The 26,002-nt window shown below is 43.7% G+C and overlaps 1 protein-coding gene across 1 annotated transcript in view; it reads right to left on the bottom strand.

Annotated features, from left to right (window-relative positions):
• The window catches only part of LOC140389720 (DISP complex protein LRCH3-like), a 210,817-nt gene that overhangs the window by 111,339 nt on the left and 73,476 nt on the right, over positions 1-26,002 (bottom strand). Inside the window, 1 exon segment of the mRNA XM_072474169.1 lies at positions 1,851-1,956. Within this exon segment, the coding sequence (XP_072330270.1) occupies positions 1,851-1,956 (106 nt within the window).

Genomic DNA, 26,002 nt, shown 5'->3' with positions numbered 1-26,002 from the left:
CAATGCATGATCCGACACGCTTCACCACACTTCTTGAACATTGCTGACAATGGGTTTTCCCTCCAATACTTTGTGGACCAGTCTTTGCAGCTAATAACCATCATTCTCAATGGGAATGCACAACCCAACCTCCATTTCTAATGGATGAGAAACAATTGTATTCTGAGCTGAAGCAATACAACCAAGTTACCAGACTACAACTTCTTGAAGACATTACAAAGCCCCAGGCCTCAGATTTCCTTATTCTCCCACCAGTCACCTCTGTCCCACATGTTATTGCTACATTCTATGCTCAACTGAGTTAGCTGTTTCTTGTTCCCAAGTCTGCTGAAATTTGTTTTCACATCTGGTATCGCAATTAAAATTCAGTTTGGATCCAGATGAAATGAAAGTTTATATTTTTGGAAGGGTAATATTGAACATAGCTCAGATATTCCCAAAAGTGTCCTAACTTGATCCAAATCCATAACAGTGATAGCTCTGCATCAGACTGATCTTGAAGAAGGTTGGCAACTGTAAGAAAGGAAAGTAGGACAGCGGTGCTGATGGTGAAACATGCTTTAAAACTGAAGCGAGTGACTAGCACTTTATTCTATATCTTTCCACTGACAAACATCACCTGCAAGTGTCTGATGCAGACAGCCATAACAAAAAATGTCAATTTCCCATCACTAACCGAAAGTTATTTTGACAAGTGGAAAATACTTTTCTCAAAAAACACAAATTCTCTTTCACATCAAAAGGTAACATGTGGAAATGGTTGACATTAACATGGAAAATATTAAATTATAACCAACAGTATTTAAATTTAGCTGTGTGCTTTGCATATTTTATTGATTTTTTTTTAAACACAAGATTATTTTTGTTCATTGCATCAGCTTTTATTCGTGCTTTTTTTGTTTGGTCCTGGCACTTTTTATTTCCACAAGTAGCACTAATAGACATGTAATATTACATGTAGCCACAGAGAAACTTCTTTTCAGAATTCACAAACCCCTCCTCTAGTCAAGTGTTAGAAATGTTTTATAAACCCAAATGCAATTTGTTTCTTGACTGATCTTAAATAGACGAAATTAAATCTCACGGTGTGAATAAACACCAGTGATTTCCCTGTTCTGAGCTCTAAACTGCTGGGAAAACACTGCTGCCCATAGAAGTCAATTTGAATATGACAACATATCACCCAGCCTCAGCAAGAAGTCACATAAAATGAGCAAAAATATTTTCAGATTTCTAAGATTTACACAAACTTTCCAGAATATCTACAGCGCAAGTAAATATGCAGTAATATTTTATTCAGAATTAACTCTTGAAGTTGGCAAATAATTCCCTTGCCTTTTAGAGTCAGCCAATTTTAAGTGGTTGTGATTGTTTTGCAGTTCTACTTGTACACTGGAGTTTCTTTCACAGTTCATAAAATAGTTACAGCACAGAAGGAGGCCATTCAGCCTATCATGTCCAGGCTGGCTCCCTGTAACAGCAACTCAGTTAGCCTCCTGTCCTTTCCCTCTAGCCCTGCATTTTCTTTCTCTTCAGTTGTTTATTCCACAATCTTTTCAAAGCCCCATTTGTATCTGCTTCTGCAAACACATTTTAAAAAAACATTTCCCTCGAGAGGTGATGGTGAGTCATCTTCTTGAACCACTGAAGTCCATTTGGTCTAGGTACTCCCACAGTGCAGTTACGTAGGGAGTTCCAACATTTTGCTCCAGCGACAATGAAGGAATTATACTATTTTTCCAAGTCAGGATGGTGGATGCCTTGGAAGAAAACTCTGTAGTGCTTCAATGCATCTTCCGTCTTTGTTCTAGGCAGTATAACCCGGATTTAGAAATGCTAAAAAGACTAACCTTCTGGTAGCGTTACTAAGTGATTTCTCCTTAAGTTCAGGTCCCTTAAAATCTCCAAGTTTCCAATCTGTGGTGGCAATGCCTGTATTTCATTACAGCTGACATCCTGCAGGAAAGAAGAGTCAAGTTGATTTAGCTTTACTGATTATCAGAGTCGTCATAAGATCAACTCGTATATTCTCACCATGGGCACCATCATGATAGATCAAAGGTCTACAATGCACCTATCCATCCCTCCATTCTATCGGACGGTTATTACAATGCTATTTTATAAGACTAGGGCGACATGGTGGCACAGTGGTTGTCACTGCTACCTCACAGCACCAGGGACCCAGGTTCAATACAAGCTTTGGGTAATGATCTGTGGAGTTTGCACTTTCTTCCCGTGTCTGCGTGGGTTACCTCCGGGTGCTCCAGTTTCCTCCCACAATTCAAAGATGTGCAGGCTAGGTGGATTTCCCTTAGTGTCCCAAGATCTGTAGGTTAGATGGGGTTATGGGGTTACATGGATAGGGTGGGGGAGTGGGCCTAGGTAGGGTCCTCTTTCAGAGGGCTGGTGCAGACTCAATGGGCCCCTTCTGCAGTGTAGGGATTCTATGGTTCTATGTTTGAGACGGTGTCTTTAATGGAGGGGTGGTGCGGGGAAGAGAGAGGGCTTTCCTGGGAAGGTGGTGCAAGATATTCAAACCCGTAAAGAATAACCAGAGTGTAGTCTACAAGTCGAGGGGAGGTGTTACGAATGTCAGGTTTTAAAAGGTTATTCTTAAAACTGTCAAGATAAGGTTGGCAAATTTTCTTCCCTAAAGGACATCAGTGAACCAGTTTTTTTAAAAAAATGACAAGCAATGATAGCTTCAGGGTCATCATTACTGAGATAAAAGCAAATTACTGCAGATGCTGGAATCTGAAACAAAAACAGAAAATTCTGGACAATCTCAGCAGGTCTGACAGCATCTGTGATGAGATGCTGGAGAGGGATCAAGCATGATTTCTCTTTTCATTAATGCATGTTGGACTCAGAAAATCATAATACAATTGAGCAAAGTGATCTGTCAGTGTGTCCCCCATAAGAAATTCTAGTATTTTCTCTACTACTGATGTTAGGCTAAGATGTAAGATTTCCTGTTTTCTCACTCTCTCTCCTTTTGTGAGTACTAGGGTTACATTTCCTATCTTTCAACCCACAGGGTCCTTTCAAGAATCCAGAAAATTCTGGAAGATCAAAGCCAATGGAATCCACTACCTTTGTAGCCACCGCTTTTAAAATCGTAGGATGTAGGCCATAAGATCCAGGGGATTTTGCAGCTTTCAATCTCATTAATTTATCTAGTATAAATGTCTCTTTGCTGATCATTTCTTTAAGCTCCTCTTTCTCACTCGGCCCTGGGTTACCCACTATTTGTGGAATGTTTGTGTGTCTTGTAATATGAAGAGATATATAAAATATGCGCTTAATTGCACTATCGCTTCCTTATTCCCAATGGTAATATTTCCTGTTTCTCCCTCTCAGTGACCCATGTTTACTTTTGCAAATTGCTTCCTTTTACTTACCAGTGGGAGCTTTTATAATGTTTTTATGACTCTTACTAGTTCACTCTCTTTTCGATGTCCAAATGCAACAAGACAATATCCAAGCTTGGACTGACAAGTAACATTCGAACCACACAAGTCCCAGGCAATGACCATTTCCAGCAAGAGAGAATCAAACATCATCCCTTCATATTCATTGACATAACCATCGTTGAATCTTCCACTATCAACATCCTAGGGGTTACCATTGACCATAAATTGAGCTGGACTAGCAACATGAAAACTGTGGCTACAAGAGTAGGTCAGAGGCTAGGAATCCTGTGGTGAGTAACTAATCCCTTGATTTCCCCAAAGCCCGTCCATCATTTACAACGCACAAGTCAAGAGTGTAATGGAATATTCTCCACTTGCCTAGACGGGTGCAGCTCGAACAACACTACAGAAGCTTAACACCATCCAGGACAAAGCAGCCTACTGGACTGGTACCCCATCCACAAACATTCACTCCCTCCAACACCGACATGAGATCAGTTTGCACCATCTACAAGATGCACTGCAAGAACTCACAAAGGCTTCTGAAACAACACCGTCAAAATGCAGGACCGCTTCCATCTAGAAGGGCAAGGGCAGTGGACATATAGGAACACCAAAACCTGGAAAGTTCCCTTCCGAGCCACTCACCACTCTGACTTCAAAATATATCGCCATTTCTTGAGTGAATTTAAAAAAAATTCTAATTATTCCTTCATCAATTACTTGGTCATTCTTTGCTGAATTCCAAAATATTTCAATTCTCTGCGCTCATAGTATTTTTTGGCAACATTACAAACCGTTCCCTTACTTCAATAACATCTTTAACTTCTAATCAAGCCATGTTGGACCACTTTTCCTTGTGGGGTTTTGGTTTTGTAAGGGAATGCATACCGTTATGAAATCTAACCAAGCTTCCTGTGGAGCGCAAATGTCAGGAACTTCAGCTCCGTCCAGATCTCGGAGCTGGGAGCAAGCTGCGCATGCACAGTTCAATATTTCCACGTTCTGTGGGCCCAGCATGCTTGTGCACAAAAGGAAACAGAGCGAAAACCTGGGTCAGGTGACCGGGTGCGGCGCACCATAGCCAGCAAGTGTCCCAGGCAAGGAACAGAGAGGGGTCCCAAAAAGGGGAGAGGTTAGGTATAATGAGAGGTCCTAAAAGAAAGTCCCATGTAAGGGACAAAGACAGGGGACAGGGACAGGCCCTAGTTCAGTTGAGGGAAAAAAAGGTGCAGAGAAAAAGGCTCCAATTAGAGAAAGGGTTGCGGATAGCAGACTTTAAGTGAAGTGAGCTTGGAAGAAGTTCTGACAATCGAAGTAGGATCAGGTGAAGCCCTGAAGATCCAACGGCAGTCAAAGGTTGGTGACTCCATGCTGCGGGTTATTGGGGCAAAGGTACTCCTTTGAATCAGTAGTGAAATAATCATAATAATAATCTTTATTAGTGTCACAAGTAGGCTTACATTAACATTGCAATGAAGTACTATGAAAATCCCCTAGTTGCTACCCAACAGCACCTGTTCGCGGAGGGAGAATTCAGAATGTCCAATTCACCTAACAAGCACCTCTTTCGGGACTTGTGGGAGGAAACCAGAGCACCTGGAGGAAACCGCGAAGGCACGGGAAGATCATGCAGACTCCACATAGACAGTGACCCAAGCCAAGAATCGAACCCGGGTCCCTGGCGCTGTGAAGCAAGTGGTAACCACTGTGTAACTTTAGGGTCAGAATATGTAGTTTATTGCTATCACTGAATAAATAATTTAAAAAACTTATTTTAACAATATTTTCCACAGTGCAAAATAAGGTGTAAACAACGACAACTTGTTTTTATATATCGTCTTTAACTACTATTCAATGTGGCTGAAGTTCTGTAATAGTGCCTGTAATTTTTTGTATGAGTGTAGACTCGGGAATCCAAGGGAGACAAGATCAAAGTCCTTCGAGTTGGAATGTCATTGAAGAGACCTTTGGAGAGAATTCCAAGGCGAGATTTTAAAAGATGAAGATTGGAAAACCCTTTGAGAGAGAGAATTTCAGTGAGATTGATTGACTCAGTGTTTACTGACAAATGTTTGGGTTGATGACAAATTTGTGGACTCTGCAGTATAAATGGCAAATGCCAATACAATGTGGTGTGTTCAACCAGTTTGTCTATTAATTCATATGTACCTTACATCAACGCTGAATATTAGAGTACAAGATAGGAAATTGTAAATTTTTTTATCTTTCTGATTTTACGTAGTAAAGTTTACTTTTGCTTGTTCAAAACCCATGGGATCTTGTGGCTTTCTTCACTAAGCAAGTGTCTTAAATCTCAACCTTTGTCTATTTTAAAAATGTAATTAATCCCGAACGGGATCTTACCAACAATCTTGGCGGTCTGGACAAGGACCAAAACAATATTCATTTTGAATTAATTCTCCAACTGTTTGCTATTCATTGTCTGCCATGTTACTTATTAATCTAGTTTCCCAATCCAATTTAGCCAACTTGACCTCCTGATAGCTCCCTAATTTGCTTTGTTCAGATTTAAGACTATGTTAAATTCCATCTGCCCTGTATCTGTCCATTTTATCAGTCTATGTCCTCTTGAAGTCTGTTGATCTCCTCGTCATTCACTGAGCCCTGACAAGGTAGCTTTGAATAGCCCAGGCAACTCACTTTTCTTTGCACTTACATTTCCTATAGGCTTATTTATTTTTAAATTTTTGTGGGCCTGGAAGATTGCAAAGCACTGTTATTTGATCAGGGACACACCATGGCACATAGCTACATGACCCCCCCAGAGCCAAAAGTTTGGCCACTAAGCAATTATCTAAAACATGCTTTGGGTTGAACGCACGTTATTTCATGACTTAGAATTTAAATAACTTGGCTGAAATACAGTAAAACAGCCTTCCAATAAATAACAAAATTGAAATGCTAAATTGTATTCATTGTATTCACTCAGCCTTCTTGACTAAAAAGACCAAACAGCAGGTGTTTAAAAAACTTTGAGGTCGGCATTCACAATGAAGTATTATATAAATTCAGATCAAACCCTGCCCCATGATGGATCTTGCTCAACAGGACATATCTTACAATGATTATTTTATTAAAGAAATGGTCCTTTATGTCTTAATATCAATGGGAATTCAAAATATATATGTAAAGGGATTCATTACTAAATATTTTAGAAAAGAATTCATATTAAAATTGAAGTAATAGATTTTGGTTTTGGAAGTCACATACAGAATTTTGAAAGCATGCCTACTTTCACAGACACTTTGTACAACCACTTTTCTGACTGAAATATTAATATAATAATCTATTATTGTCACACTGCAATGAGGTTACTGTGAAAAGCCCCTAGTCGCCACACTCCGGCGCCTGTTCGGGTAGACTGAGGGAGAAATCAGAATATCCAATTCACCTAACAAGCACGTCTTTCGGGACTTGTGGGAGGAAACCGGAGCGCCTGGAGGAAACCCACGCTGACACGGGGAGAACGTGCAGACTCCGCACAGGCAGTGACCCAAACGGGAATAGAACCTAGGACCCTGGTGTTGCGAAGCAACAGTGCTAACCACTGTGCTAACGTGCCGCCCTGTTATATGACTGTTATACAAGTTCAAGAACCACTAGTTTTTCTAGTCATGAAAAGACTTGTGAACAAAGGTTTCAAAAGTTCAATTACTATTAATCCCAAGGTAATGTTATGACCAACTCTGATGTTTGCTCAGGTGTATGTATTTCCAGCGTCCTGTTTTTGTTTCAGGTGTTTGCTTATTCGTTTAGCCTTACACTTAAAAAAGAAATTCTACTGCATCTTTTTAAAAAATCTGTTCATAGAAGATAAGCATCGCCAGAAAGATCACCATTTATTGCCCACCCCTAACTGCTCTTCAAAAGATGGTGGCATGCAGTCTTCTTGAACCATTTCAATCCATGTGGTGCAACTGCACCCACAGTGTTGTTAAGGAGTACATTCCACAATTTTGACCCGGCAACAGTGATATAGTTTAAGTCGGAAATAAAAGGTGCTACAAATACTCAGCAGGTCAGGCAGCATCTGTTGAGAGAAAGTGACATTTCGGGTCGAAGGGGACCCTTCATCTGTGTTGTCAGGGTCCATATCCTTTACCGTATCCAGTGCATTTAGTCATTTTGTGGTACCACATGGTGGGAATGGACCGGGCTGAAGTCTAGCATCTGTGATGTTGGAGACCGCAGTAGGAGGCTGAGATGGTTTGTCACCTCGGCATTTCTGGCTGAAGACGATTGCAAATGCTTCAGCCTTGTCGTTTCACTGATCTGCTGGGCTCTTTCAACATTTGAGGATGAAGTATTTGTGGAGTCTCCTCCTCTTGTTAATCGATTAACTGTCCACTACCATTCACTGAATGTAACAGACAATTAATTGGATTGCTTAGTTTTGTCTAAAATATGCTATTTTTGCCATTTAGCATATATATATATCTATATATGCATCAATACCCAAGGGTATGGAAGGATGCCAGAATGGAAATTGCGAGGATGCTGGCAATAATCTTCCAACCTTCTCTAGACTCAGGGAATGTGCCAGAGGATTAGAGAATTGCAAATGTTACGCCCTTGTTCAAAAAAGGTTGGCGGGATAGCCTCAGCAATTACAGGGCAGTCAGCTTAACATCAGTAGCAGGCAAGCTTCTAGAAATAATGATTTGGGATAGAATTAGTCACGTGGAAAAACGTGGGTCGATAAGGAAGAGCCAGCATGGATTTCCAAAGGGCAAATGATGTTTAACTAACTTGGAGTTTTTTGAGGAGTTAACAGAATGGGTCAATGAGAGTGATGCTGTTAACATACTGTACTTCGACTTTCAGAAGGCATTTAATGCAGTGACACACTGCAGACTTGTGAGAAAAGTTATAGCTCATGGAATAAAAGGGACAGTAGAAATGTGGATACAAAATTGGCTGAATAATAGGGAGCAGAGAGTAATGGCGGAAGGATGGAGAGGTGTTCCCCAGGGGTTGGTATTGGGAGCCTAATCTTACTTAATATATAATGATCTAGATCGAGGTGTGCAGGAAACTGTTTTAAAGTTTGCGGATGAGACTAAACTTGCTTCAACTGAGGAAGGAGCTGCGCTCCGAAAGCTAGTGATTCGAAACAAACCTGTTGGACTTTAACCTGGTGTTGTAAGACTTCTTACTGTGCCCACCCCAGTCCAATGTCGGCATCTCCACATCAGTGCTAGAGTATGATTTGTCTTTCTAGTTGACAGATGTTCCGTATGAAGTTTCTGTTGTCATTTTCTTGTAAATTTCTTTTCCAATTCAGGGGAATTTAGCGAGGCCAATCCACCACCCTGCCATCTTTGGGTTGTGGGGGTGAGACCCGTGCAGACACGGAGAGAGTGCAAACTCCACACGAACAGTGACCTAGGGCCGGAATCGAACCCAGGTCCTCAGTGGTGTGAGCCAGCAGTACTAACCATTGCATCACCATGCCACCCCTCTGTTGTCTGTTTCAATGAGTCCGCTGTGTTTCTTGTAGTTGAGTAGCTTTCAGGTCTTTGTTCCACTGAACCTACCAATGTATTGCCTAGTTAATCTCTAGATGTCAATACAGAGTCTTCCAGGAGTGGCTGCATTTTGGCGAGCTCTGGCTCTGCTCATCTTTTAATCCGTCTTTTCATCCTAGTGCACATATGATATTTGTCTTTTCTTGCGTTATATGGCTTGTGCTATGTTCCGGGAAGTGTTTGGTAGGTGTCTTTGTGAGAAAGAGGCGAGAACAAATGTTGAAATCCTCGTTTGTTCGTGGCGGCTGCGGTGGGGCTCTCTTTGCTGTGGCTCATTTGCTGTTGAGTGGGCTTTCGCTTTGGCAGTGCTGTGTACATCGGATAATGGCTGCTAACGGAGTTGGTGTCTTTGTTGAAAATCTCGGCTCTGCGATGAAGGTAGTCAGGGCTTACTTCCAAGAATTGCTAGGTATTTTTATGGAGGTGATGGCCGATCTGGTCGATCCATCCCCCCTGGCTGGGGCCTAGGCTCTCGACCGCCTGGATGTTGGTGCCTGCCTGGATGTTGGTGAGGCGGCATGGCAGAAGAAACAATGTCTCATGCTTCGAATATCGGAATCCTTGTGGGAACCTTAAAGGTGCTCATTGGTCCCGTTTTATCCTTCGCTTTTACTTTTTTGCGACCGGGAAGCTCCTCTGTTATCCTGAACATTACACTCTGTTGATCATTTTGTTGTTTCTGTGATGCTGCCTTTCTTCCTACAGGGGATGTGAAAAATGGGCGTGATGGTTTGTACCGTTTTGTTATCATCCACTCTTGTTTAAAAGGAAGACGTGTGGAGCTCGGAGCAGGAAGAGTGGTGATAAGGTTGGATTTGGTAAGGTTAGTTCGACCTCGCTGAGATCGAGACTACACCCCCCAATTAAAGCTAATCGGGTTTCGGGTTTTTCTTTCTGTTCTTTAGATCTTTGCGGCGGAAGATTGGGAATGAGAGTGGTCCTGGATATATTTTATATGACAGTGGTCACCCTAGGTCAGTTGGGTGTCCTGTTCCTGGGGCTCTCTTTTGTTTTGACCTTTTTTTCATTTGGGTGAGCGTTGCACTGCTCCTGGTTCTGGTCTGGCCCGGTTGAAGGAAAAGGAAGGTCAGCCCTACCTGCCAGGGCGCCCGATTGATGGGGATTCGATGGTTCTTGTTCTTCCAAACTGGGATTCCCTTCTGGCTAGGGTTAGGGCGATTATCCTTTCTCCGCTTAGTGGGCCTAGGTAGGTGCAGACTCTGCGGGGTGGGTTTTGTGGTTGTGTGGAAGGTCCTAGGGACAAGATTAACAAGTTTTATTTTTGGATGCTGTTGACCAGGCCAGGCCGGGCAGCGTGGCTGGTATTCTGTTGTCCCCGAGGATCAGAGGTGCCCCCCTTTGAGGGTGCCTGTGAAGGGTGCTCGGAGAGACTGGGTTTGGTCCCCAGTTGCATGGAGATTTGGGAATGGGCGGAGTGCTGTACTTAGTAGATATTCTGTTTTATTTTCCCCTGGGGTTGGTGTGATTCTCCCCTTATTGACTGGTGGCTGGACCTCCCCCTTGTTGGTGTGTCTTGGAAAGCTGCCCGAGAAGTTGGGGTGTAGGTGCGATACTGAATCCCTGTTCCGTTTCCGCCCCCGCTTTTTTTTGTGCGTGCATGGTATTATTTTGTAACTTGGTTGTGTCCGAATAAATATACTTTAAAAAAAAGGAACTACAGAAATGAAATGAAAATAGTTAAAGACATAATTTCAAATTGCTGTTAAAGATGGGAATGTATACTTGGGTGTGTGTGTGTGTGTGTGTGCGTGCGCAATATAAAGGATTAACGTGTGTGCAATATAAAGGATTAACGAGGAGGAGGTGGTGGCGTTGTGGTATGTTCACTGGACTAGTAACTCAAGAGACCCAAGGTAGTGCTCGGGGGACCCGGATTCGAAGTTTCCCATAGTAGATTGTGGAATTTGAATTTAATCAATAAAAATCTGGAATTACAAGTCTAATGATAACCATGAAATCATTGTGAAACATCGTAAAAACCCATCTGCTTCATGACACTGGATGGACCACCTGGAATTAACTTAGGCAAACTCAGTCCTGTTGACGTTCCTTATACCATCTGGGGAGCTTGTACCAAAATTGGGAGAGCTGCTCCACAGTCTAGTCAAGCAACAGCTTGACAGTCATACTCATGGAATCATGCCTACAGATAATGTCCCAGACACCACTAACATTAACAGTGCTATCAAGCAGCATTTACAGAGCAAAAATCTGCTCACCACCAGGGTCTCTCAACTACTGACCTCATTACATTTGGTTGAAACATGGACAAAAGAGCTGAGCTCCAGAGGAATCATTTGACCAAAGAGGCTGAGCAAAATGGGCATCTGGCGGCAGCGGGGAGGAGGACTCATAACTAGCACAAAGGAAGATGACTGTGGTTGTTGGAGGGCAATCATTTCCGTTCCAAGACATCACAGTGGAAGATCCACAGGATAGTGTCCTGGGCACAACCACCTACAGCTGCTTCATCAATGACCTTCCTTCCAATGGAAGTTCCGAAGTGGGGATGTTCATTGAAGGCTGCACAATGTGCAGAATCATTCACAGCGTCTCAGATACTTAAGGAGTCCATGTCCAATTGCAGCAAGACCTGGACAATAAACAGGTTTGGACTGACAAGTGACAAGTAACATTTGCGCCACATAAGTGCTAGGCAAAGAACAGCTCCAACGAGAGTTAATCTAACCATTGGCACATAACATTCAATGGCCATTGCTGAATCCCTAACTATCAACATCCTGGGGATTACAATTGATCAGAAACTGAACTGGACAGCGATATAAATACTGTGGTTACAATAGCAGGTGTAAGGCTCGGAGTCCTGCAGTGGGTAACGCACCTCATGAATCCCCAAAGCCTGTCCACCATCGACATGGCACAAGTTAGGAGTGTAATGAAATACTCTCTATTTTTCCAGAAGAGTGCAGCTCCAACAACACTCAAAAAGCTTTGACACCATTCAGGACAACACAGCCCATTTGATTGGCACCCCATTCAAACTCCCTCCATCAATGGACAATGGCAGCTGTGTGTACCATCTACAATATGCACTGCAGGAATTCATCAAGGCTCCTGAGCCAGCACCTCCCAAACCACTGACCACTTCCATCTAGAAGGGCAAGGGCAGCAGACACATGGGAACACCACATGGAAGTTCCCCTCCAAATTACTCAATATCCTGACTTTGAAATATATCACCGTGCCTTCACTGTCAATGGGTCAAAATCCTGGTACTCCCTCCCTAACAGTACTGTGGGTGTACTTACACTACATGGACTGCAGTGATTCAAGAAGGCAGCCCACGACTACCTTCTCAAGGGCAATTAGCAATAAATTCTGGCCGAGACAGCAACATCCAAATCCCGTGAATGAATAAAAAAGATGGGATATGCAAATGTACGACATAGATAATAGTGACATCAGTCGATTATGCGTTAAGACTCTCTCTCAGAGAAAAAGGTTCGAACACCATGCCTAGGACCAACATGTCTATCCTGTAACATGTTTACATGTAGTGCTAATAAACAAGAGTTAAGCAGACACCAAATATGACTACTGCCTACCTACTAATCAGGTACCGTGTCCATAGTCCACAGACAGAAAGACTATCTCAGAACTGCAACATGGATAGAAAATTGTCTGTAACTAGATAAACTAGTGGTGAATGGTAGTTTTTCAGACTCGAGTAATGTTTAAAACAGAGTTCCCCAGGGGGCATAGCTAGGACGCCTGTACTCCTTGATAAATATTAATGACCTAGACCATGGTGAACACGTCAAAATTTCAAAACTTGTGTACAACACAAAACTTTTAGTACTGTGAACTGTCAGAATACGTGTAGAACTTCAGAAGGACACAGAATGGTTAGTGGAAAACGACCATAGTATGATAGATTTTTTCATCAAGGTGGAGAGTGAAGTAGTTAATTCTGAGACGAGGGTCCTGAATCTTAATAAAGGTAACTACGATGATATGAGACGGGAGTTGGCTATGATCGATTGGGGAACATTACTTAAAGGGATGACAGTGGATAGGCAATGGTAAAGATTCAAGAAGTGGACTTCCGGGTGCGGCGATGACCAGCTGAGTCGCACGTTTCGGCAGCTCCCGGTGAAACGGACTTTTGGGCTCTTGATAGGAGCCCCAACGGCAATTTTGACGGCTAAAAACACTGTGCGGTAAACCAGAAGGGAATCCCCCCTGGATACAGATGAAAAAAGGAGGAGAAAGTGGCCGGATTGCAGTGGATCCTTTAGAACAGCGGCAAGGAAGGCAAGCAAAAACCAAGATGGCGTCGGAAGGTGGCAGTTTACCATGGGGCCCTGAACAACAAGAGTTCTTGAAATGCTGTGTGGAAGAGCTCAAAAAGGAAATGAAGAAAGGGCTGTTGGCCCCGATACTACAGGCGATCGAAGGGCTAAAGGAGGAACAAAAGACCCAGGAGCGGGAGCTTCGGGTCGTGAAGGCAAAGGCAGCCGAGAATGAGGACGACATACAGGGCCTGGTGGTGAAGACGGAGACGCATGAGGCACATCAGAAACGATGTGTGGAAAGGTTGGAGGCACTGGAGAACAACGCAAGGAGGAACAATCTGAGGATTCTTGGTCTTCCTGAAGGTGCGGAGGAAGCGGACGTCGGGGCATATGTGGTTCACGATGCTGCATTCGTTAATGGGAGTGGAGGCCCCGGCGGGTCCGTTGGAGGTGGAGGGAGCATACCGAGTGATGGCGCGAGGACCGAGAGCAGGAGAAATTCCCAGAGCCATAGTGGTGAGATTCCTCCGTTTTAAGGATAGAGAAATGGTCCTTAGATGGGCAAAGAAAACTCGGAGCAGTAAATGGGAGAACGCGGTGATCCGTGTTTATCAAGACTGGAGTGCGGAGGTGGCGAGAAGGAGGGCGAGCTTTAATCGGGCGAAGGCGGTGCTTCATAAAAAGAAGATAAAATTCGGAATGCTGCAGCCGGCAAGACTGTGGGTCACATATCGAGGGAGGCACCACTACTTTGAGACGGCGGATGAAGCGTGGACTTTTATTGTGGAAGAAAAACTGGAATGAGCGGGTTATTAAAAAGAACGTTTGAACAAAGTGGTGGGGCGAAGAGGGGGGTTAAAAAGGGGGAAAAGAGGAGTTTTATGTACTAATCCTGCGATGTGGTAACTTTTCTCTCTTCCACAGGTGGTGATGGGGGGAGGAGGGGAGGTGGAGGAGATGGGCCGTTGGCCATTGGGGGCGGGGCCAAGGGAGAAGCGCGGGCTTGGTTCCCGCGCTATGATAATCATGGCGGGAATAGAGAAGCAGGAAGGAGGGGGCATTGTGTGAGGAGGAGGAGGAACCAGAAGGACTCTCAGGGTTGTTAATATATACTGTATAATATGTATAGGTCGTTGCTACAGATAATTATATATTGGACTGTTAAATTATATTTTTGGAGAGTGTTACTTGTGATAAGGCAGTTGCCAATTAGGGTTAGTTTTCATTTTTGTTATTTATTATTTATTCATTTTTTTTGTTTTGTTTTGTTTATAAAATAGGTCATTGTTATTTGTGTTGTTATAATATTGTGTAAAGGATGCACAATGTACTGTGTTGGTTGACCAAAAATTTTCAATAAAATATTTAAAAAAAAAAAAGATTCAAGAAGTGCATGTGGGAACTGCAACGATTGTTTATTCCTGTCTGGCGCAAAAGTGAAACGGAATTATAGACCAGTAAGCCTGATGGCAGTAGTGGGGAAAATTCTAGAATCCATTTGGGCAGCACGGTAGCATAGTGGTTAGCACCGTGGCATCACAGCTCCAGGGTCCCAGGTTCGATTCCCTGCTGGGTCACTGTCTGTGCGGAGTCCGCACGTTCTCCCAGTGTCTGTGGGTTTCCTCCGGGTGCTCCGGTTTCCTCCCACAGTCCAAAGATGTGCAGGTTAGGTGGATTGGCTATGATAAATTGCCCTTAGTGTTACGGGGAAAGGGTGGAAGTGAGGGCTTAAGTGGATCGGTGCAGACTCGATGGGCCAAATGGTCTCTTTCAGCACTGTATGTTTTATGTTCTATTATCAAAGATTTTATAGCAGAGCGCTTAGGAAACAGTGGCAGGATAGGACAGAGTCAGCACGGATTTATGAAGGGGAAATCATGCTTTACAAATCTACTGGAATTCTTCGAGGATGCAACTAGTAGAGTTGATGAGGGGGAGTCAGTGGATGTGGTTTATTTGGACTTTCAGAAGGCTTTTGGCAAAGTCCCGCATAAGAGAATAGTGCATGGGATTAGGCGTAGCGTACTGAGATGGATAGAAAACTGGTTGGCAGGCAGGAAACAAGGAGTTAGAATTAACGGGTCTTTTTCAAATTGGCAGACAGTGACTACTGGGGTACCTCAGGGATCGGTGCTCGGACCCCGCTATTCACAATATATATTAATGATTTAGATGAGGGAACAAAATATAATATCTCTAAATTTACAGATAATACCAAGTTGTGAGGGAGCCTAAGCTGTGAGGAGAATGCAGAGATCCTTCAGTGTGGTTTGGGCAAGTCGAGTGAGTGGGCAAATCAATGGCAGATCCAGTATAATTTGGGAAAATGCAATGTTATCCACTTAGGTAGCAAAAACGGGAAGACAATCTGAATGGCCATAAATTAGGAGAGGGAATGCTGCAATGAGACCTGGGTGTCCTCGAACACCAGTCACTGAAGGTAAGCATGCAGGTCCAGCAGGTAGTAAAAACGACAAATGGTACGTTGGTCTTTATAGCGAGAGGAATTTAGTAAGGAGCAGCGATATCTTGCTGCAATTATACAGGGCCTTGGCAAGGCCACACCTGGAATATTGTGTGCAGTTTTGGTCTCCTTCTCTGAGAAAGGATGTGCAGCGAAGGATTGCCAGACTGATTCCTGGGATGGCAGGACTGTCATATGAGAAGCAAATGAGTCGGTTAGGATTGTATTCGCTGGAGATCAGATGAATGAGGGGGAATATCATAGAAACCGATACAATTCTAACAGGACGAGACAGGGTAGATGCAAGAAGGATGTTCCCGATGGTGGGGGTGTCCAGAACCAGGGGTCACAGTCTGAGGATACGGGGTAGACCATTTCTTCACCCAGAGCCTGTGAAATTCGTTACCACAGGAAACAGTTGAGGCCAAAACATTGTATGTTTTCAAACAGGATTAGATAAAGCATTTGGGACGAATGGGGAATCAAAGGATATGGGGGGGAAAGTGGGCTACTGAGTTGGATGATCAGCCATAATCATAATGAATGGCGGAGCTGGCTCGAAGGGCCTCCTCCTGCTCCTATTTTCTATGTTTCTATGAAAAGGTGGACATATGGCAGATGACATTTAATGCAGAGGAGCATGAAGTTATTCATTATTGACCCTTTAAAGTACATGAAGCACGGTAGCACAAGTGGATAGCACTGTGGGTTCACAGCGCCAGGCTCCCAGGTTCGATTCCCCACTGGGTCACTGTCTGTGCGGAGACTACACGTCCTCCCCGTGATTTTTTCTCTGGGTGCTCCGGTTTCCTCCCACAGTCCAAAGACGTGTAGGTTAGGTGGATTGGCCATGATAAATTGCCCTGAGTGAACAAAAAGGTTAGGAGGGGTTATTGGGTTACGGGGATAGGGTGGAAGGGTCGGTGCAGACTCAATGGGCCGAATGGCCTCCTTCTGCACTGTATTTTCTATGTTCTATGCAGGACATGTTCCACTGAACATCTCAACCGAGATCAGGGCCTTCAGTGGGCAAGTATCAACTGGAGAGAAAAAAAAGAGGCCTACGATCATGCCCCGTCCTTCTACAGAGGCACATCAAAGTTGTTGCACTGTATCCTTGATCTTACAACCACATGCTGGCCCCAGGAAGTGGATGCAACAGTGACCGATGAAATAAAAATGGGCCGACGGTAGCACTGTTGCTGCACAGCGTTAGGGACCCGGATTCGATTCCCGGCTTGGGTCACTGTTCTAAGTCTGCAAGTTCTCCCTGTGTTGGCGTGGGTTTCCTCCGGGCCCTCCGGCTTCCTCCCACAAGTCCTGAAAGATGTGCTTGTTAAGTGAATTGAACCTTCTGAATTCTCTCCCATTGTACCCAAACAGGCGCCGAATTGTGGCGACTAGGGGATTTTCCACAGTAACTTTGTTGCAGTGTTAATGTAAGCCTACTTGTGACACTAATAAAGATTATTATTAAAAATATGCCTTGGACCCAGGTTCCCCAACCAAACATTCACTTGTAATTAGAGGGGTGAAAATGGAGAAGAAACCCCCGATTGGCAGGACACAGGAGACCTCAGAACTTGGGTGGAATCACAGAAGAAAGCCCTCCGTCATAAAACTGCTCGATTTTGTCAAAGTAAAGACTGGTACCAACTGTAATGTAAAGTCCAAAAAAAAAAAAATCTTTGATGGCCAACTGAACTACTGCATCCTTTAGTTCAATACAGAAGAACCAGTGACATTTATTCATTACGTTTTTTTTTCTCTTCCTTCTATTAATTTCTGTTCTTTTTATATCTCATCTGACTGTTGGACTTTCAAATGCAAATTATGCAATTATTTTTAACAAGTTGGGAAAAGACAAGTGTAAATTGAGCTGAGCGCTTACATAAAATTCAGCGAAGTTTATACAATATATACAACCTCGTAACTTCATTACACAGATTCCTTACAAGCAGATTGCGGTTAATACTCATGGGTTATTTCCGTCACACAGCCAGAAACCAGGAACTGCCCTGATCAAAGTTCAAGCTGGTTGTCAGGCAGTCTAAACTGGGATAAGAGACTTGGAAGATATTTTCTTGGAACACATGCAGTCCTCCAATTTAGCATCTATATCTATCTTCCATCGCAGCTTTGTTGTCAATTTTAATGGGAGCAGGTTTGTCATTGCCAAGTTTCTTGTACCTATATTAACCAACTTTCCACAATGCTATACACATATTTTGCTAAAATTGTGCACCTTACAGTTTAAAATAACCTTTGAGGTCAGCCACAAAACCCTTTTTTTAAGTGAGTTAGAAACGAATAAAAGCCAAATCTTGTAAAGAATCTCCTTAAAATATGTTTTTTTATGGATTCAATGAGAGTTTACTGAACAACCTTTCCTAGGACTGCATTTTTGGCCCGTCGGGCACATGCACTTGGTGGACAAGGAAGCGAGCGTGGAACACGGTTCCTGCTGTAGTCGGCCCCAGAGTGCGATATCATGCTGGTTGGCCAATCAATGGTCAGTCAGCGGGAAATGCTCCCTGTGAAAGGCTGAGTGCTGGGGAAGATGGGATGAAGGCTGGTGCCAAGAAAACAAGAGGGTGTGGGCTGGCAATTCCAATGTGCTCAGAGGGTCAGATACTGCAGAGCTGTCTCAGGAAGCTGCTGACCAATGAAAAAAAATACCAATGGAAAACTAAGCTCGGATGTCCTGGCGGCACAATCATACACAGACCTCAGTCCCCAGGAGAACCCTAACCCTAACCCTCTAACACACTCTCAGACAGTTAATTTTATTTGAGCGCTGACCTTTCATCCCACCCTGGACCAAAGTTGCAGCCTAATAATGAAGGCCGCCTAGTCAATTTGCCCACATGGCAACTGTAAAACTCCTTGAAACACTAGCCTTTTTGACATGATTATGGTGACAAAAAGCATAGGAAAGCACAATAAACACTAGGTCGTCCAAATAGTATGGGTACAACAACAGTACTAACATGCGCATGGGTAAAGATTGGGCAGTTTTGGTGGGGCCAAGGGTAATCTCGGAGCTGGAAACTAGACCGGGGCACCACTGTGAATAAAACGGCAAAGTTGATAACTCGTCTGGCATACCACCAAGAACTAGCATCTAGCTGAATTATCCTGGTATTTGGACAAATGGAATATTTCCAAAAATGTCCAGTGTTCGGGTAATTCTGGTTAACAGACAAGTGGATTTTGGACGACATACAACCTCTAAATTCTGTGGTACTTGCCAAGGGTGATGTTCAATATAATGCGGTTAATTATTACTGCATATGCTTCAGAGTAAGATGAAGAATTTAGAATCACAGAGTGGTTACAGCATAGGAGAGCACTTGGCCCTTGTCAGCTCGCTGCGCGAACAACTCGGTTAATCCCACTCCTCTTTCTTCCCACAGCCCTACAAAGGCTTTTCCAGGTAACTATCCACTTATCTGACAACCAGAATTGATTCTGCCTCCTCCACATCTCCCAGACAGTGCATACCAGATCCTAGCCACATGCTGTCTAAAAATCAGTGTTCTCTTGTTCAACCTTCAGGCACCAATGGGAAAAATATCTTTAAATCGATAATTTTGAACACCTCTGTCAAATCTCCTCTCAACATTCTCTTCCGCAAGGAAAACAGCCATAGCTTCTCCAATCTACACATTGAACTGAAGTTGTCCATCCCTGGAACTATCATGAATCTTTTCTGTATCCTTGTTAATGCCTTCAAATCCTTTCTGAAGTGCGGTGCCCAGAACTGGACACAATCCAGCTGAAGCTGAAACAATGTTTTATAAACATTCATGGTATCTTGCTTTTAAATTCCTGCCTCTATTTATAAAGCTTAGCATCCCATATGCCTTATTAACTACTTTCACAAGCTGCCCTACCATCCTCAATGATTTGCGCACGTATACCTCTACTCCTGCAGCCCCTTTAGAAATGCATCCTTTTATTTTATATTGTCTCTCCTCGTTCTTTCCACTATCTCTTCATATTTCCTCTCATCAAATTTCATCTGCCGCATGTCCATCCATTCCATCAACATGTCTAAGTCCTTTGTCACAATCATCCTCACAGCTCACAATGCTTCCAAATTTTGTGTCAACCGCAAGATTTTGAACAAGTGCCATGCACACCAAATTAAGGTAATTAATGTAGATCAAGAGAAACAGTGTTCTGAATATCGACCCGAGTTTCCTACAACAGTGACCAAAGCTCAAAACAGGACTAGGAGCAGGAGTAGGTAATTCAGCCCCTTGAGCCTGCTCCACCATTCAATACAGTCATGGTTGATCTCATCTCATCCTCATCTCTACCTTCCTGCCGCTCCCCATAACTCTTCATCCCATTACTAACTAAAAACCTATCTAACTCCTCCTTAAATTTGTTTAGTGTTCCGGATTCCACTACACTCTGCGTTAGAGAATTCCACGGATTCATGATCTTTTGATTGAAGTAATTCTTCCTCATTTCTGTTTTAAATCTGTCATCCCTTACCCTAAAACTGTGACTTCTCATTCCAGAATGTCCAACGTAGAGAAACACCCTCTCTATATCTACCCTGTCAATCCCCTTTAGCATCATTCTGCCTCAATTAGATCTCCTCTCATTCTTCTCAACTCCAGTGAGTATAACTGCTCAATCTCTCTTCATAAGACAAGTCCTTCATCCTTGGAATCAATCCAGTGAACCTTCTTTGAATCGCCTCTAATGCAGTTATGTCCCCCCACATAAGGAGACCAAAGCTGTGTGCAGTACTCCAGATGCGAACTCAGCAATTCCCTATACAGTTGCAATAGCACTTCCCTACTTTTATATTCCATTTGCAACGGATGCCAAAATTCCATTTGCCTTCCTTTTTACTTGCTGCAACTGCATATTAACTTTCTGCGATTCATGCAGGAGGACACCCAGATCCCTCTGCACCGAGGCACTCTGAGATTTCTCTCCATTTAGATAATAAGTTGCCTTTTTATTCCTCTGACCAAAATAAATAACCTCACACTTATCCACATTAAATTCCATCTGCCAAATTTTGGCCCACTCACCTAATCGATCTGTATCCATTTGTACATGTCTTATTTCCTCATTGCAACTTGCTTTCCTACCTATTTTATTGTCATCTGCAAATTTGGCTATAATACTTTCTATTCCTGCATCTATGTCATTAATATAGATTGTAAATAGTTGGGACCCCGAGGTCTGAACCCTGTGGCACACCACTAGTTACAGCTTGCCATCCAGAAAAAGACCCATTTATACCCACTCTCTGCTTTCTGTTGGTTAGCCAATCCTCTTTCCAAGTTCATATATCACCCCCAACCCCGTGGGATCTTTCCTTTCATGCTGCACCTTATCAAATGCTTTCTGGAAGTCTAGATACACATGGCTGGATTCTCTGTTATTGGGACTATGTCCCCACGCCGGCGTCAAAACTGTGGAGTTTCATGCCAGAAATACTGGCACGAAAGGGCCACATATTTCCAGCCCTGCAGGGGGCTAGCAGGGACCCGGCGTAGATCTAGCAGCTTTTGCTGCAGATACGAGCCCCCGCACCTCCGGGTCGGAGGCCTGGTCATGGCAGTGGCCTCCAGCGGCCGCGCTGTGCTCCATGGCGGACTCAGACCGCGGAGTTGGACCCGAAAAATAAACCCCCGATCGGCTGTGCGCCCGACACTCAACAACCGCACAAACATTTTCTAGGCCCCCCCCCTGCCTTCCGATCGGCCCGCCCCCGACCAGGGCAGCCGCGGGCTGAGTCCGCAGCCACCACGCGAGTATCCCAACCGGCTGGACCATATTAGATCCACGCCGTTGGGGCTTTGGCTGGTCGGCGGCGGAGAAGGCCTCTGGCAATAGCCCCAAGTAGGTCCTAGGCAGCGCATACGCCGCTTTTCGGGGCCCACAGAATCGGGGAACTGGCACCGGTCCCGATTCCAAGCGGGAAAATGGATTCTCCGGCCCCGCGCCGGCTGCGGTTTCGGCGTGTGGGTGCGGCGAATCCAGCCCACTGTAGGAGCGGTTTCAAGACCTGTGTATTGAGTCAGCTTCCACGTGGGATTATTCCCTGTGGCTCAGCTCAGTACAGAGAGAAACAAAAACATCACAACCTGGACAAGATGGCTATTGAATCAAGCTTGTTAAGTGTACGCGGAGAACAGACTGGATATCAGCCAAGACCTGTTCTACCGAACAAAGAGCCGAGCACAGTAATTATACAATGTTCAAAAATCAGTAGACCACCCCAGTTGAACGCGATCCAACCCCTGAAGCTGCTTCTTTTAAACTTATCCAATAGAATTGCAAGCAGTGTTTAAACTTCATCCAATAGAGTCGCAAGCATCGCATGATTGATCATCATCCTGACAGCTGCTTACAATCTCAGCAGCTTGCTGACTGTTTGTGAGAAACAGAACAACAGGGGCGAAATTCTACAGTATCGGTGCGATGACCGCTGACCGGCGCCAAAAACGGTGCTAATCAGTCCGGAATCGCGCCGCCCCAAAGGTGCGGAATCCTCCGCACCTTGGGGGGCCCAGCCCTAACCTTGAGGGGCTAGGCCCGCGCCGGACTGATTTCCAACCCGCCAGCTGGCGGAAGTGCCCCGCCAGCTGGCGGGGAAATGACATTGCCGGGCGGCGCATGCGCGGGAGCGTTAGCGGCCGCTCACGGCATCCCCGCGCATGCGCAGTGGAGGGAGTCTCTTCCGCCTCCGCCATGGTGGAGACCGTGGCGAAGGCGGAAGGAAAAAGAGTGCCCCCACGGCACAGGCCCGCCCGCGGATCGGTGGGCCCCGATCGCGGGCCAGGCCACCGTGGGGGCACCCCCCGGGGCCAGATCGCCCCGCACCCTCCCCAGGGCCCCGGAGCCCGCCCGCGCCGCCTTGTCCCGCCGGTAAGAGAGGTGGTTTAATCCACGCCGGCGGGACAGGCATTCCAGCAGCGGCCCGGCAGGGGGTCGGAGAATCTCGCCCCAGATGTCAGACGTAATGTCCTTTTGGTCAAGTGAGCTATCCTAAATCCCATTTGAGTACTTGTTACTGCTATGTCTTAAAAATACATGTTTAATGGTTAATAATGATTACTCAGTCCTATAATTCATCTCAATCCTTAATAAAACAACTTATGTAAAACTACTCATGCTAACGATTCAGTTTTAAGAGATATCATCGCTGAACTATACTATATCTTCACCCACTATATCTACAGGACCCCCATTATCCACTGTTTGTTACACCTTCAAAGAAATTTAGCAAATTAGTCAAACACGATATACCCTTCATAAAACCCTGATGGATTGCGTTTTGATTTTCCAAATGTCCTGTTACTACTTCCTTAATAATGGATTCCAACAATTTCCCAATGATAGGTGTTAAACTAACTGATCTACCTTCCCGCTTACTGCCTTTTGCCCTTTTTGAACATGGGCGTTACATTAGCCTTTTGCCAGTCCACTGAAACCTTTCCAGAAGCCAGAGAATTATGGAACATAATAACCAATGCCTCCACTATCTGGATGGCACGATGGCACAGTGGTTAGAATAGTTGCCTCATAGCACCAGAGACCCTTTTGAACAACCTCTGCATTACCTGTTACTATTGGGGTGGTTCTTGTGTCCTCCATCATGAAAACCGAAGCAAAATATTGATTTAATGTCTCTATCATTTTTGTATTCCCCATTTTAACTGTATTCCCCAGTCTAGGGGGCCAATGTTGGCTTTAGCTGCTCGTTTTCTTTTATAATAATCATAATCTTTATTATTGTCACAAGTAGCCTTACATTAACACTGCAATGAAGTTACTGTGAAAAGCCCCTAGACGCCACATTCCGGCGCATGTTCAGGTACCCAGAGGGAGAATTCAGAATGTCCAATTCACCTAATTCTTTTGGGACTTGTGGGAGGAAACCCACGCAGACATGGGGAGAACGTGCAGACCCGCACAGACAGTACCCAAGTGGGAATTGAACCTGGGACCCTGGCGCTGTGAAGCATAGTGCTAACCACTGTGCTACCCAGTATTTTTATATACTTATACAATCTTCTACTATCCATTTTTATATTTTAGGCTAAATTTCTGTCATAATTTACAGTTGCTCTTTTTATTACTTTTGTAGTAGCCTTTTGTTGGACTTTCAAAGTTTTCCAATCCTCCACCCTGCCACTGACCTTTACAATGTGGTTTAGTTAGATTTTGCCATTTCAAGCACTCGCATCTCGACTTTATTTTAATATCCCAAACATTTAATGAAAAAATAAATCCTTCTCTTCCCCCATCAGGCCATCTGTCACTTGCTCTTAAATTTTGCTTTCACTGAGCTTTATTATCCCACTCACTTTTATTATCCCATGAACTCGTTTTTTTATGCAACAACTAGCACCTTCTCCTGCCATTAACACTTCCTCTGTCTCATGCCCTACAAATCTTTGTTGCAAACTCTCCTAGGTCCTACCAATCACTGACTTTCTACTCTGTTCTCGCAGCTCCAACCCTCAAAGTATAACACATTTCTCCCTCCCTTCAGCTCTGAAGAGTCAGGCGGACTTGAAATGTTAACTCTATTTCCTCTCTTCACAGATGCTGACTGACTGGCTGGGCTTTTCCAGCATTTTCTGTTTTTGTATCAGATTCAAGCATCCACAGTATTTTGCTTTTATTCAAAAGTAAACGTCATTGGTTGTAAAGTGCTTTGAATCATCTGGTGGTCATTAAAAGCACTATATAAACACAAGCCTTTTTTTTCCTTTTTCTGGAGAACACCACTAAATACATTCTTTCAGTCCATAAAAATAAGTGTTCACCACTACTGTTTCCAGTTGCTCAGTCAACTTTGTATTCTTATTTCAATGTTCCAATGTAATGATAGCAAGGGAAAACTGCCTGAAACCAACATTCAAATTATAATCTAAACACAATTTGTGGCTTCTGGGTGTAACACGCTCGCACTAAATTATTTTTGAATTCACTTGAAGACTACTTCCTGGTCCCAAGCCACAAAACAAGCACAAAGCATATATTAAAAAACAGGTTATTATTTGCATTAAATGAAACAGTCCAATTTCTGCCAGTCTATTTGGAACTAGTTCATCTGATAGTTCAGTTGGTGTGGAGTGAGCCGGAAAGGCCAAGAACTCTGAGGCTTGATCCCTGGTCTGTTAAATTAATCTCAACTACAGAAACAGCCGGGCCACTCCCATTGCCACTGTCTCTGGTTTAGAAAATAGGAAGAAAAAAATGAGAAGGAAATCACAGAACCATAAACATTTTGGAAGCAGAAGTAATAAGTAAATCAGAAATGTGATTCAGACTCATGATTTAACTCTGGGCTCTTGAGAATTTAACAGCCTTTTAGGTACACTGATGCCAGAAACTTGCTGCTATTTAAAAGGACAGGGAAAATAAGTAAATGTTGAGGACAAATGAACAAAGGTAGGAACTGAGGGATCTAGTGAAGAACCAAGAGTTGTGTGATAAATAGAAGTGTTACAGCTTCGATTTAAAGAATAAAATATGACAGGAAGAAAGCAGGCAAGTATTTTTAAAACTGTGACACTACCAGTGGACATACAGTGACAGCAACAGACCCACTACATCAAACATCTCCCTTGCTGCAAGGAAAATAGGGGACATAATTAAGGTCTTAATCCATGACAGTTGATGTTCTGTTCAGAACCTCAAGAGTGCTCAGAATAATATACATCTTACATTGAGCCTCATTAGAATGTATAGAGGCAAAACATCAAAAAGTCAGAATGAGAATGGGTAAAATTGTTAAAGAGATAAGCTACATAAAGATCAATTGAATATGACGAAAAGAACTAAAGGCAAAAATATAAAATAAGGACAAAATTTAAGACTTTAAAATGTGGTCTAATTTATATCTGTGCATCCTGATACCCCTGGCTCTACCTAATTTTGACTCACCGTGCACAATAAGAAAACTATAAAATGCAGGAAACACTCAGCAGATCAGACAGCATCTGTGGAGAGAACTTAACAGAACTGGAAGTTATTGGCAATGGACAACTTTTAAGCAAACACAGAGCCATGGTTGTGGCAGTTAAGATCGAGCTTAACAACTGGGATGGGCAATAAATGCTGGCCTAGCCGGCGGTGCCCATATCTCGTAAATTAATTTTAAAAATGACTTGAAACATCAATGGTCTCTCTTTCCAAACACTATTTTTCCTGCCCAACGTTTTTGTAGTTTTTGCTTTTATTTAAGGTTTTCAGCATCTGTAGTTCTTGTTTTTCTCTGTGTACTCAATTTCAATGGAGATCAAATAG

The sequence above is a fragment of the Scyliorhinus torazame genome, chromosome 14, assembly GCF_047496885.1.
Source record: "Scyliorhinus torazame isolate Kashiwa2021f chromosome 14, sScyTor2.1, whole genome shotgun sequence".
Lineage (NCBI taxonomy): Eukaryota > Metazoa > Chordata > Chondrichthyes > Carcharhiniformes > Scyliorhinidae > Scyliorhinus > Scyliorhinus torazame.
This window is presented reverse-complemented; position numbering and strand designations above follow the sequence as displayed.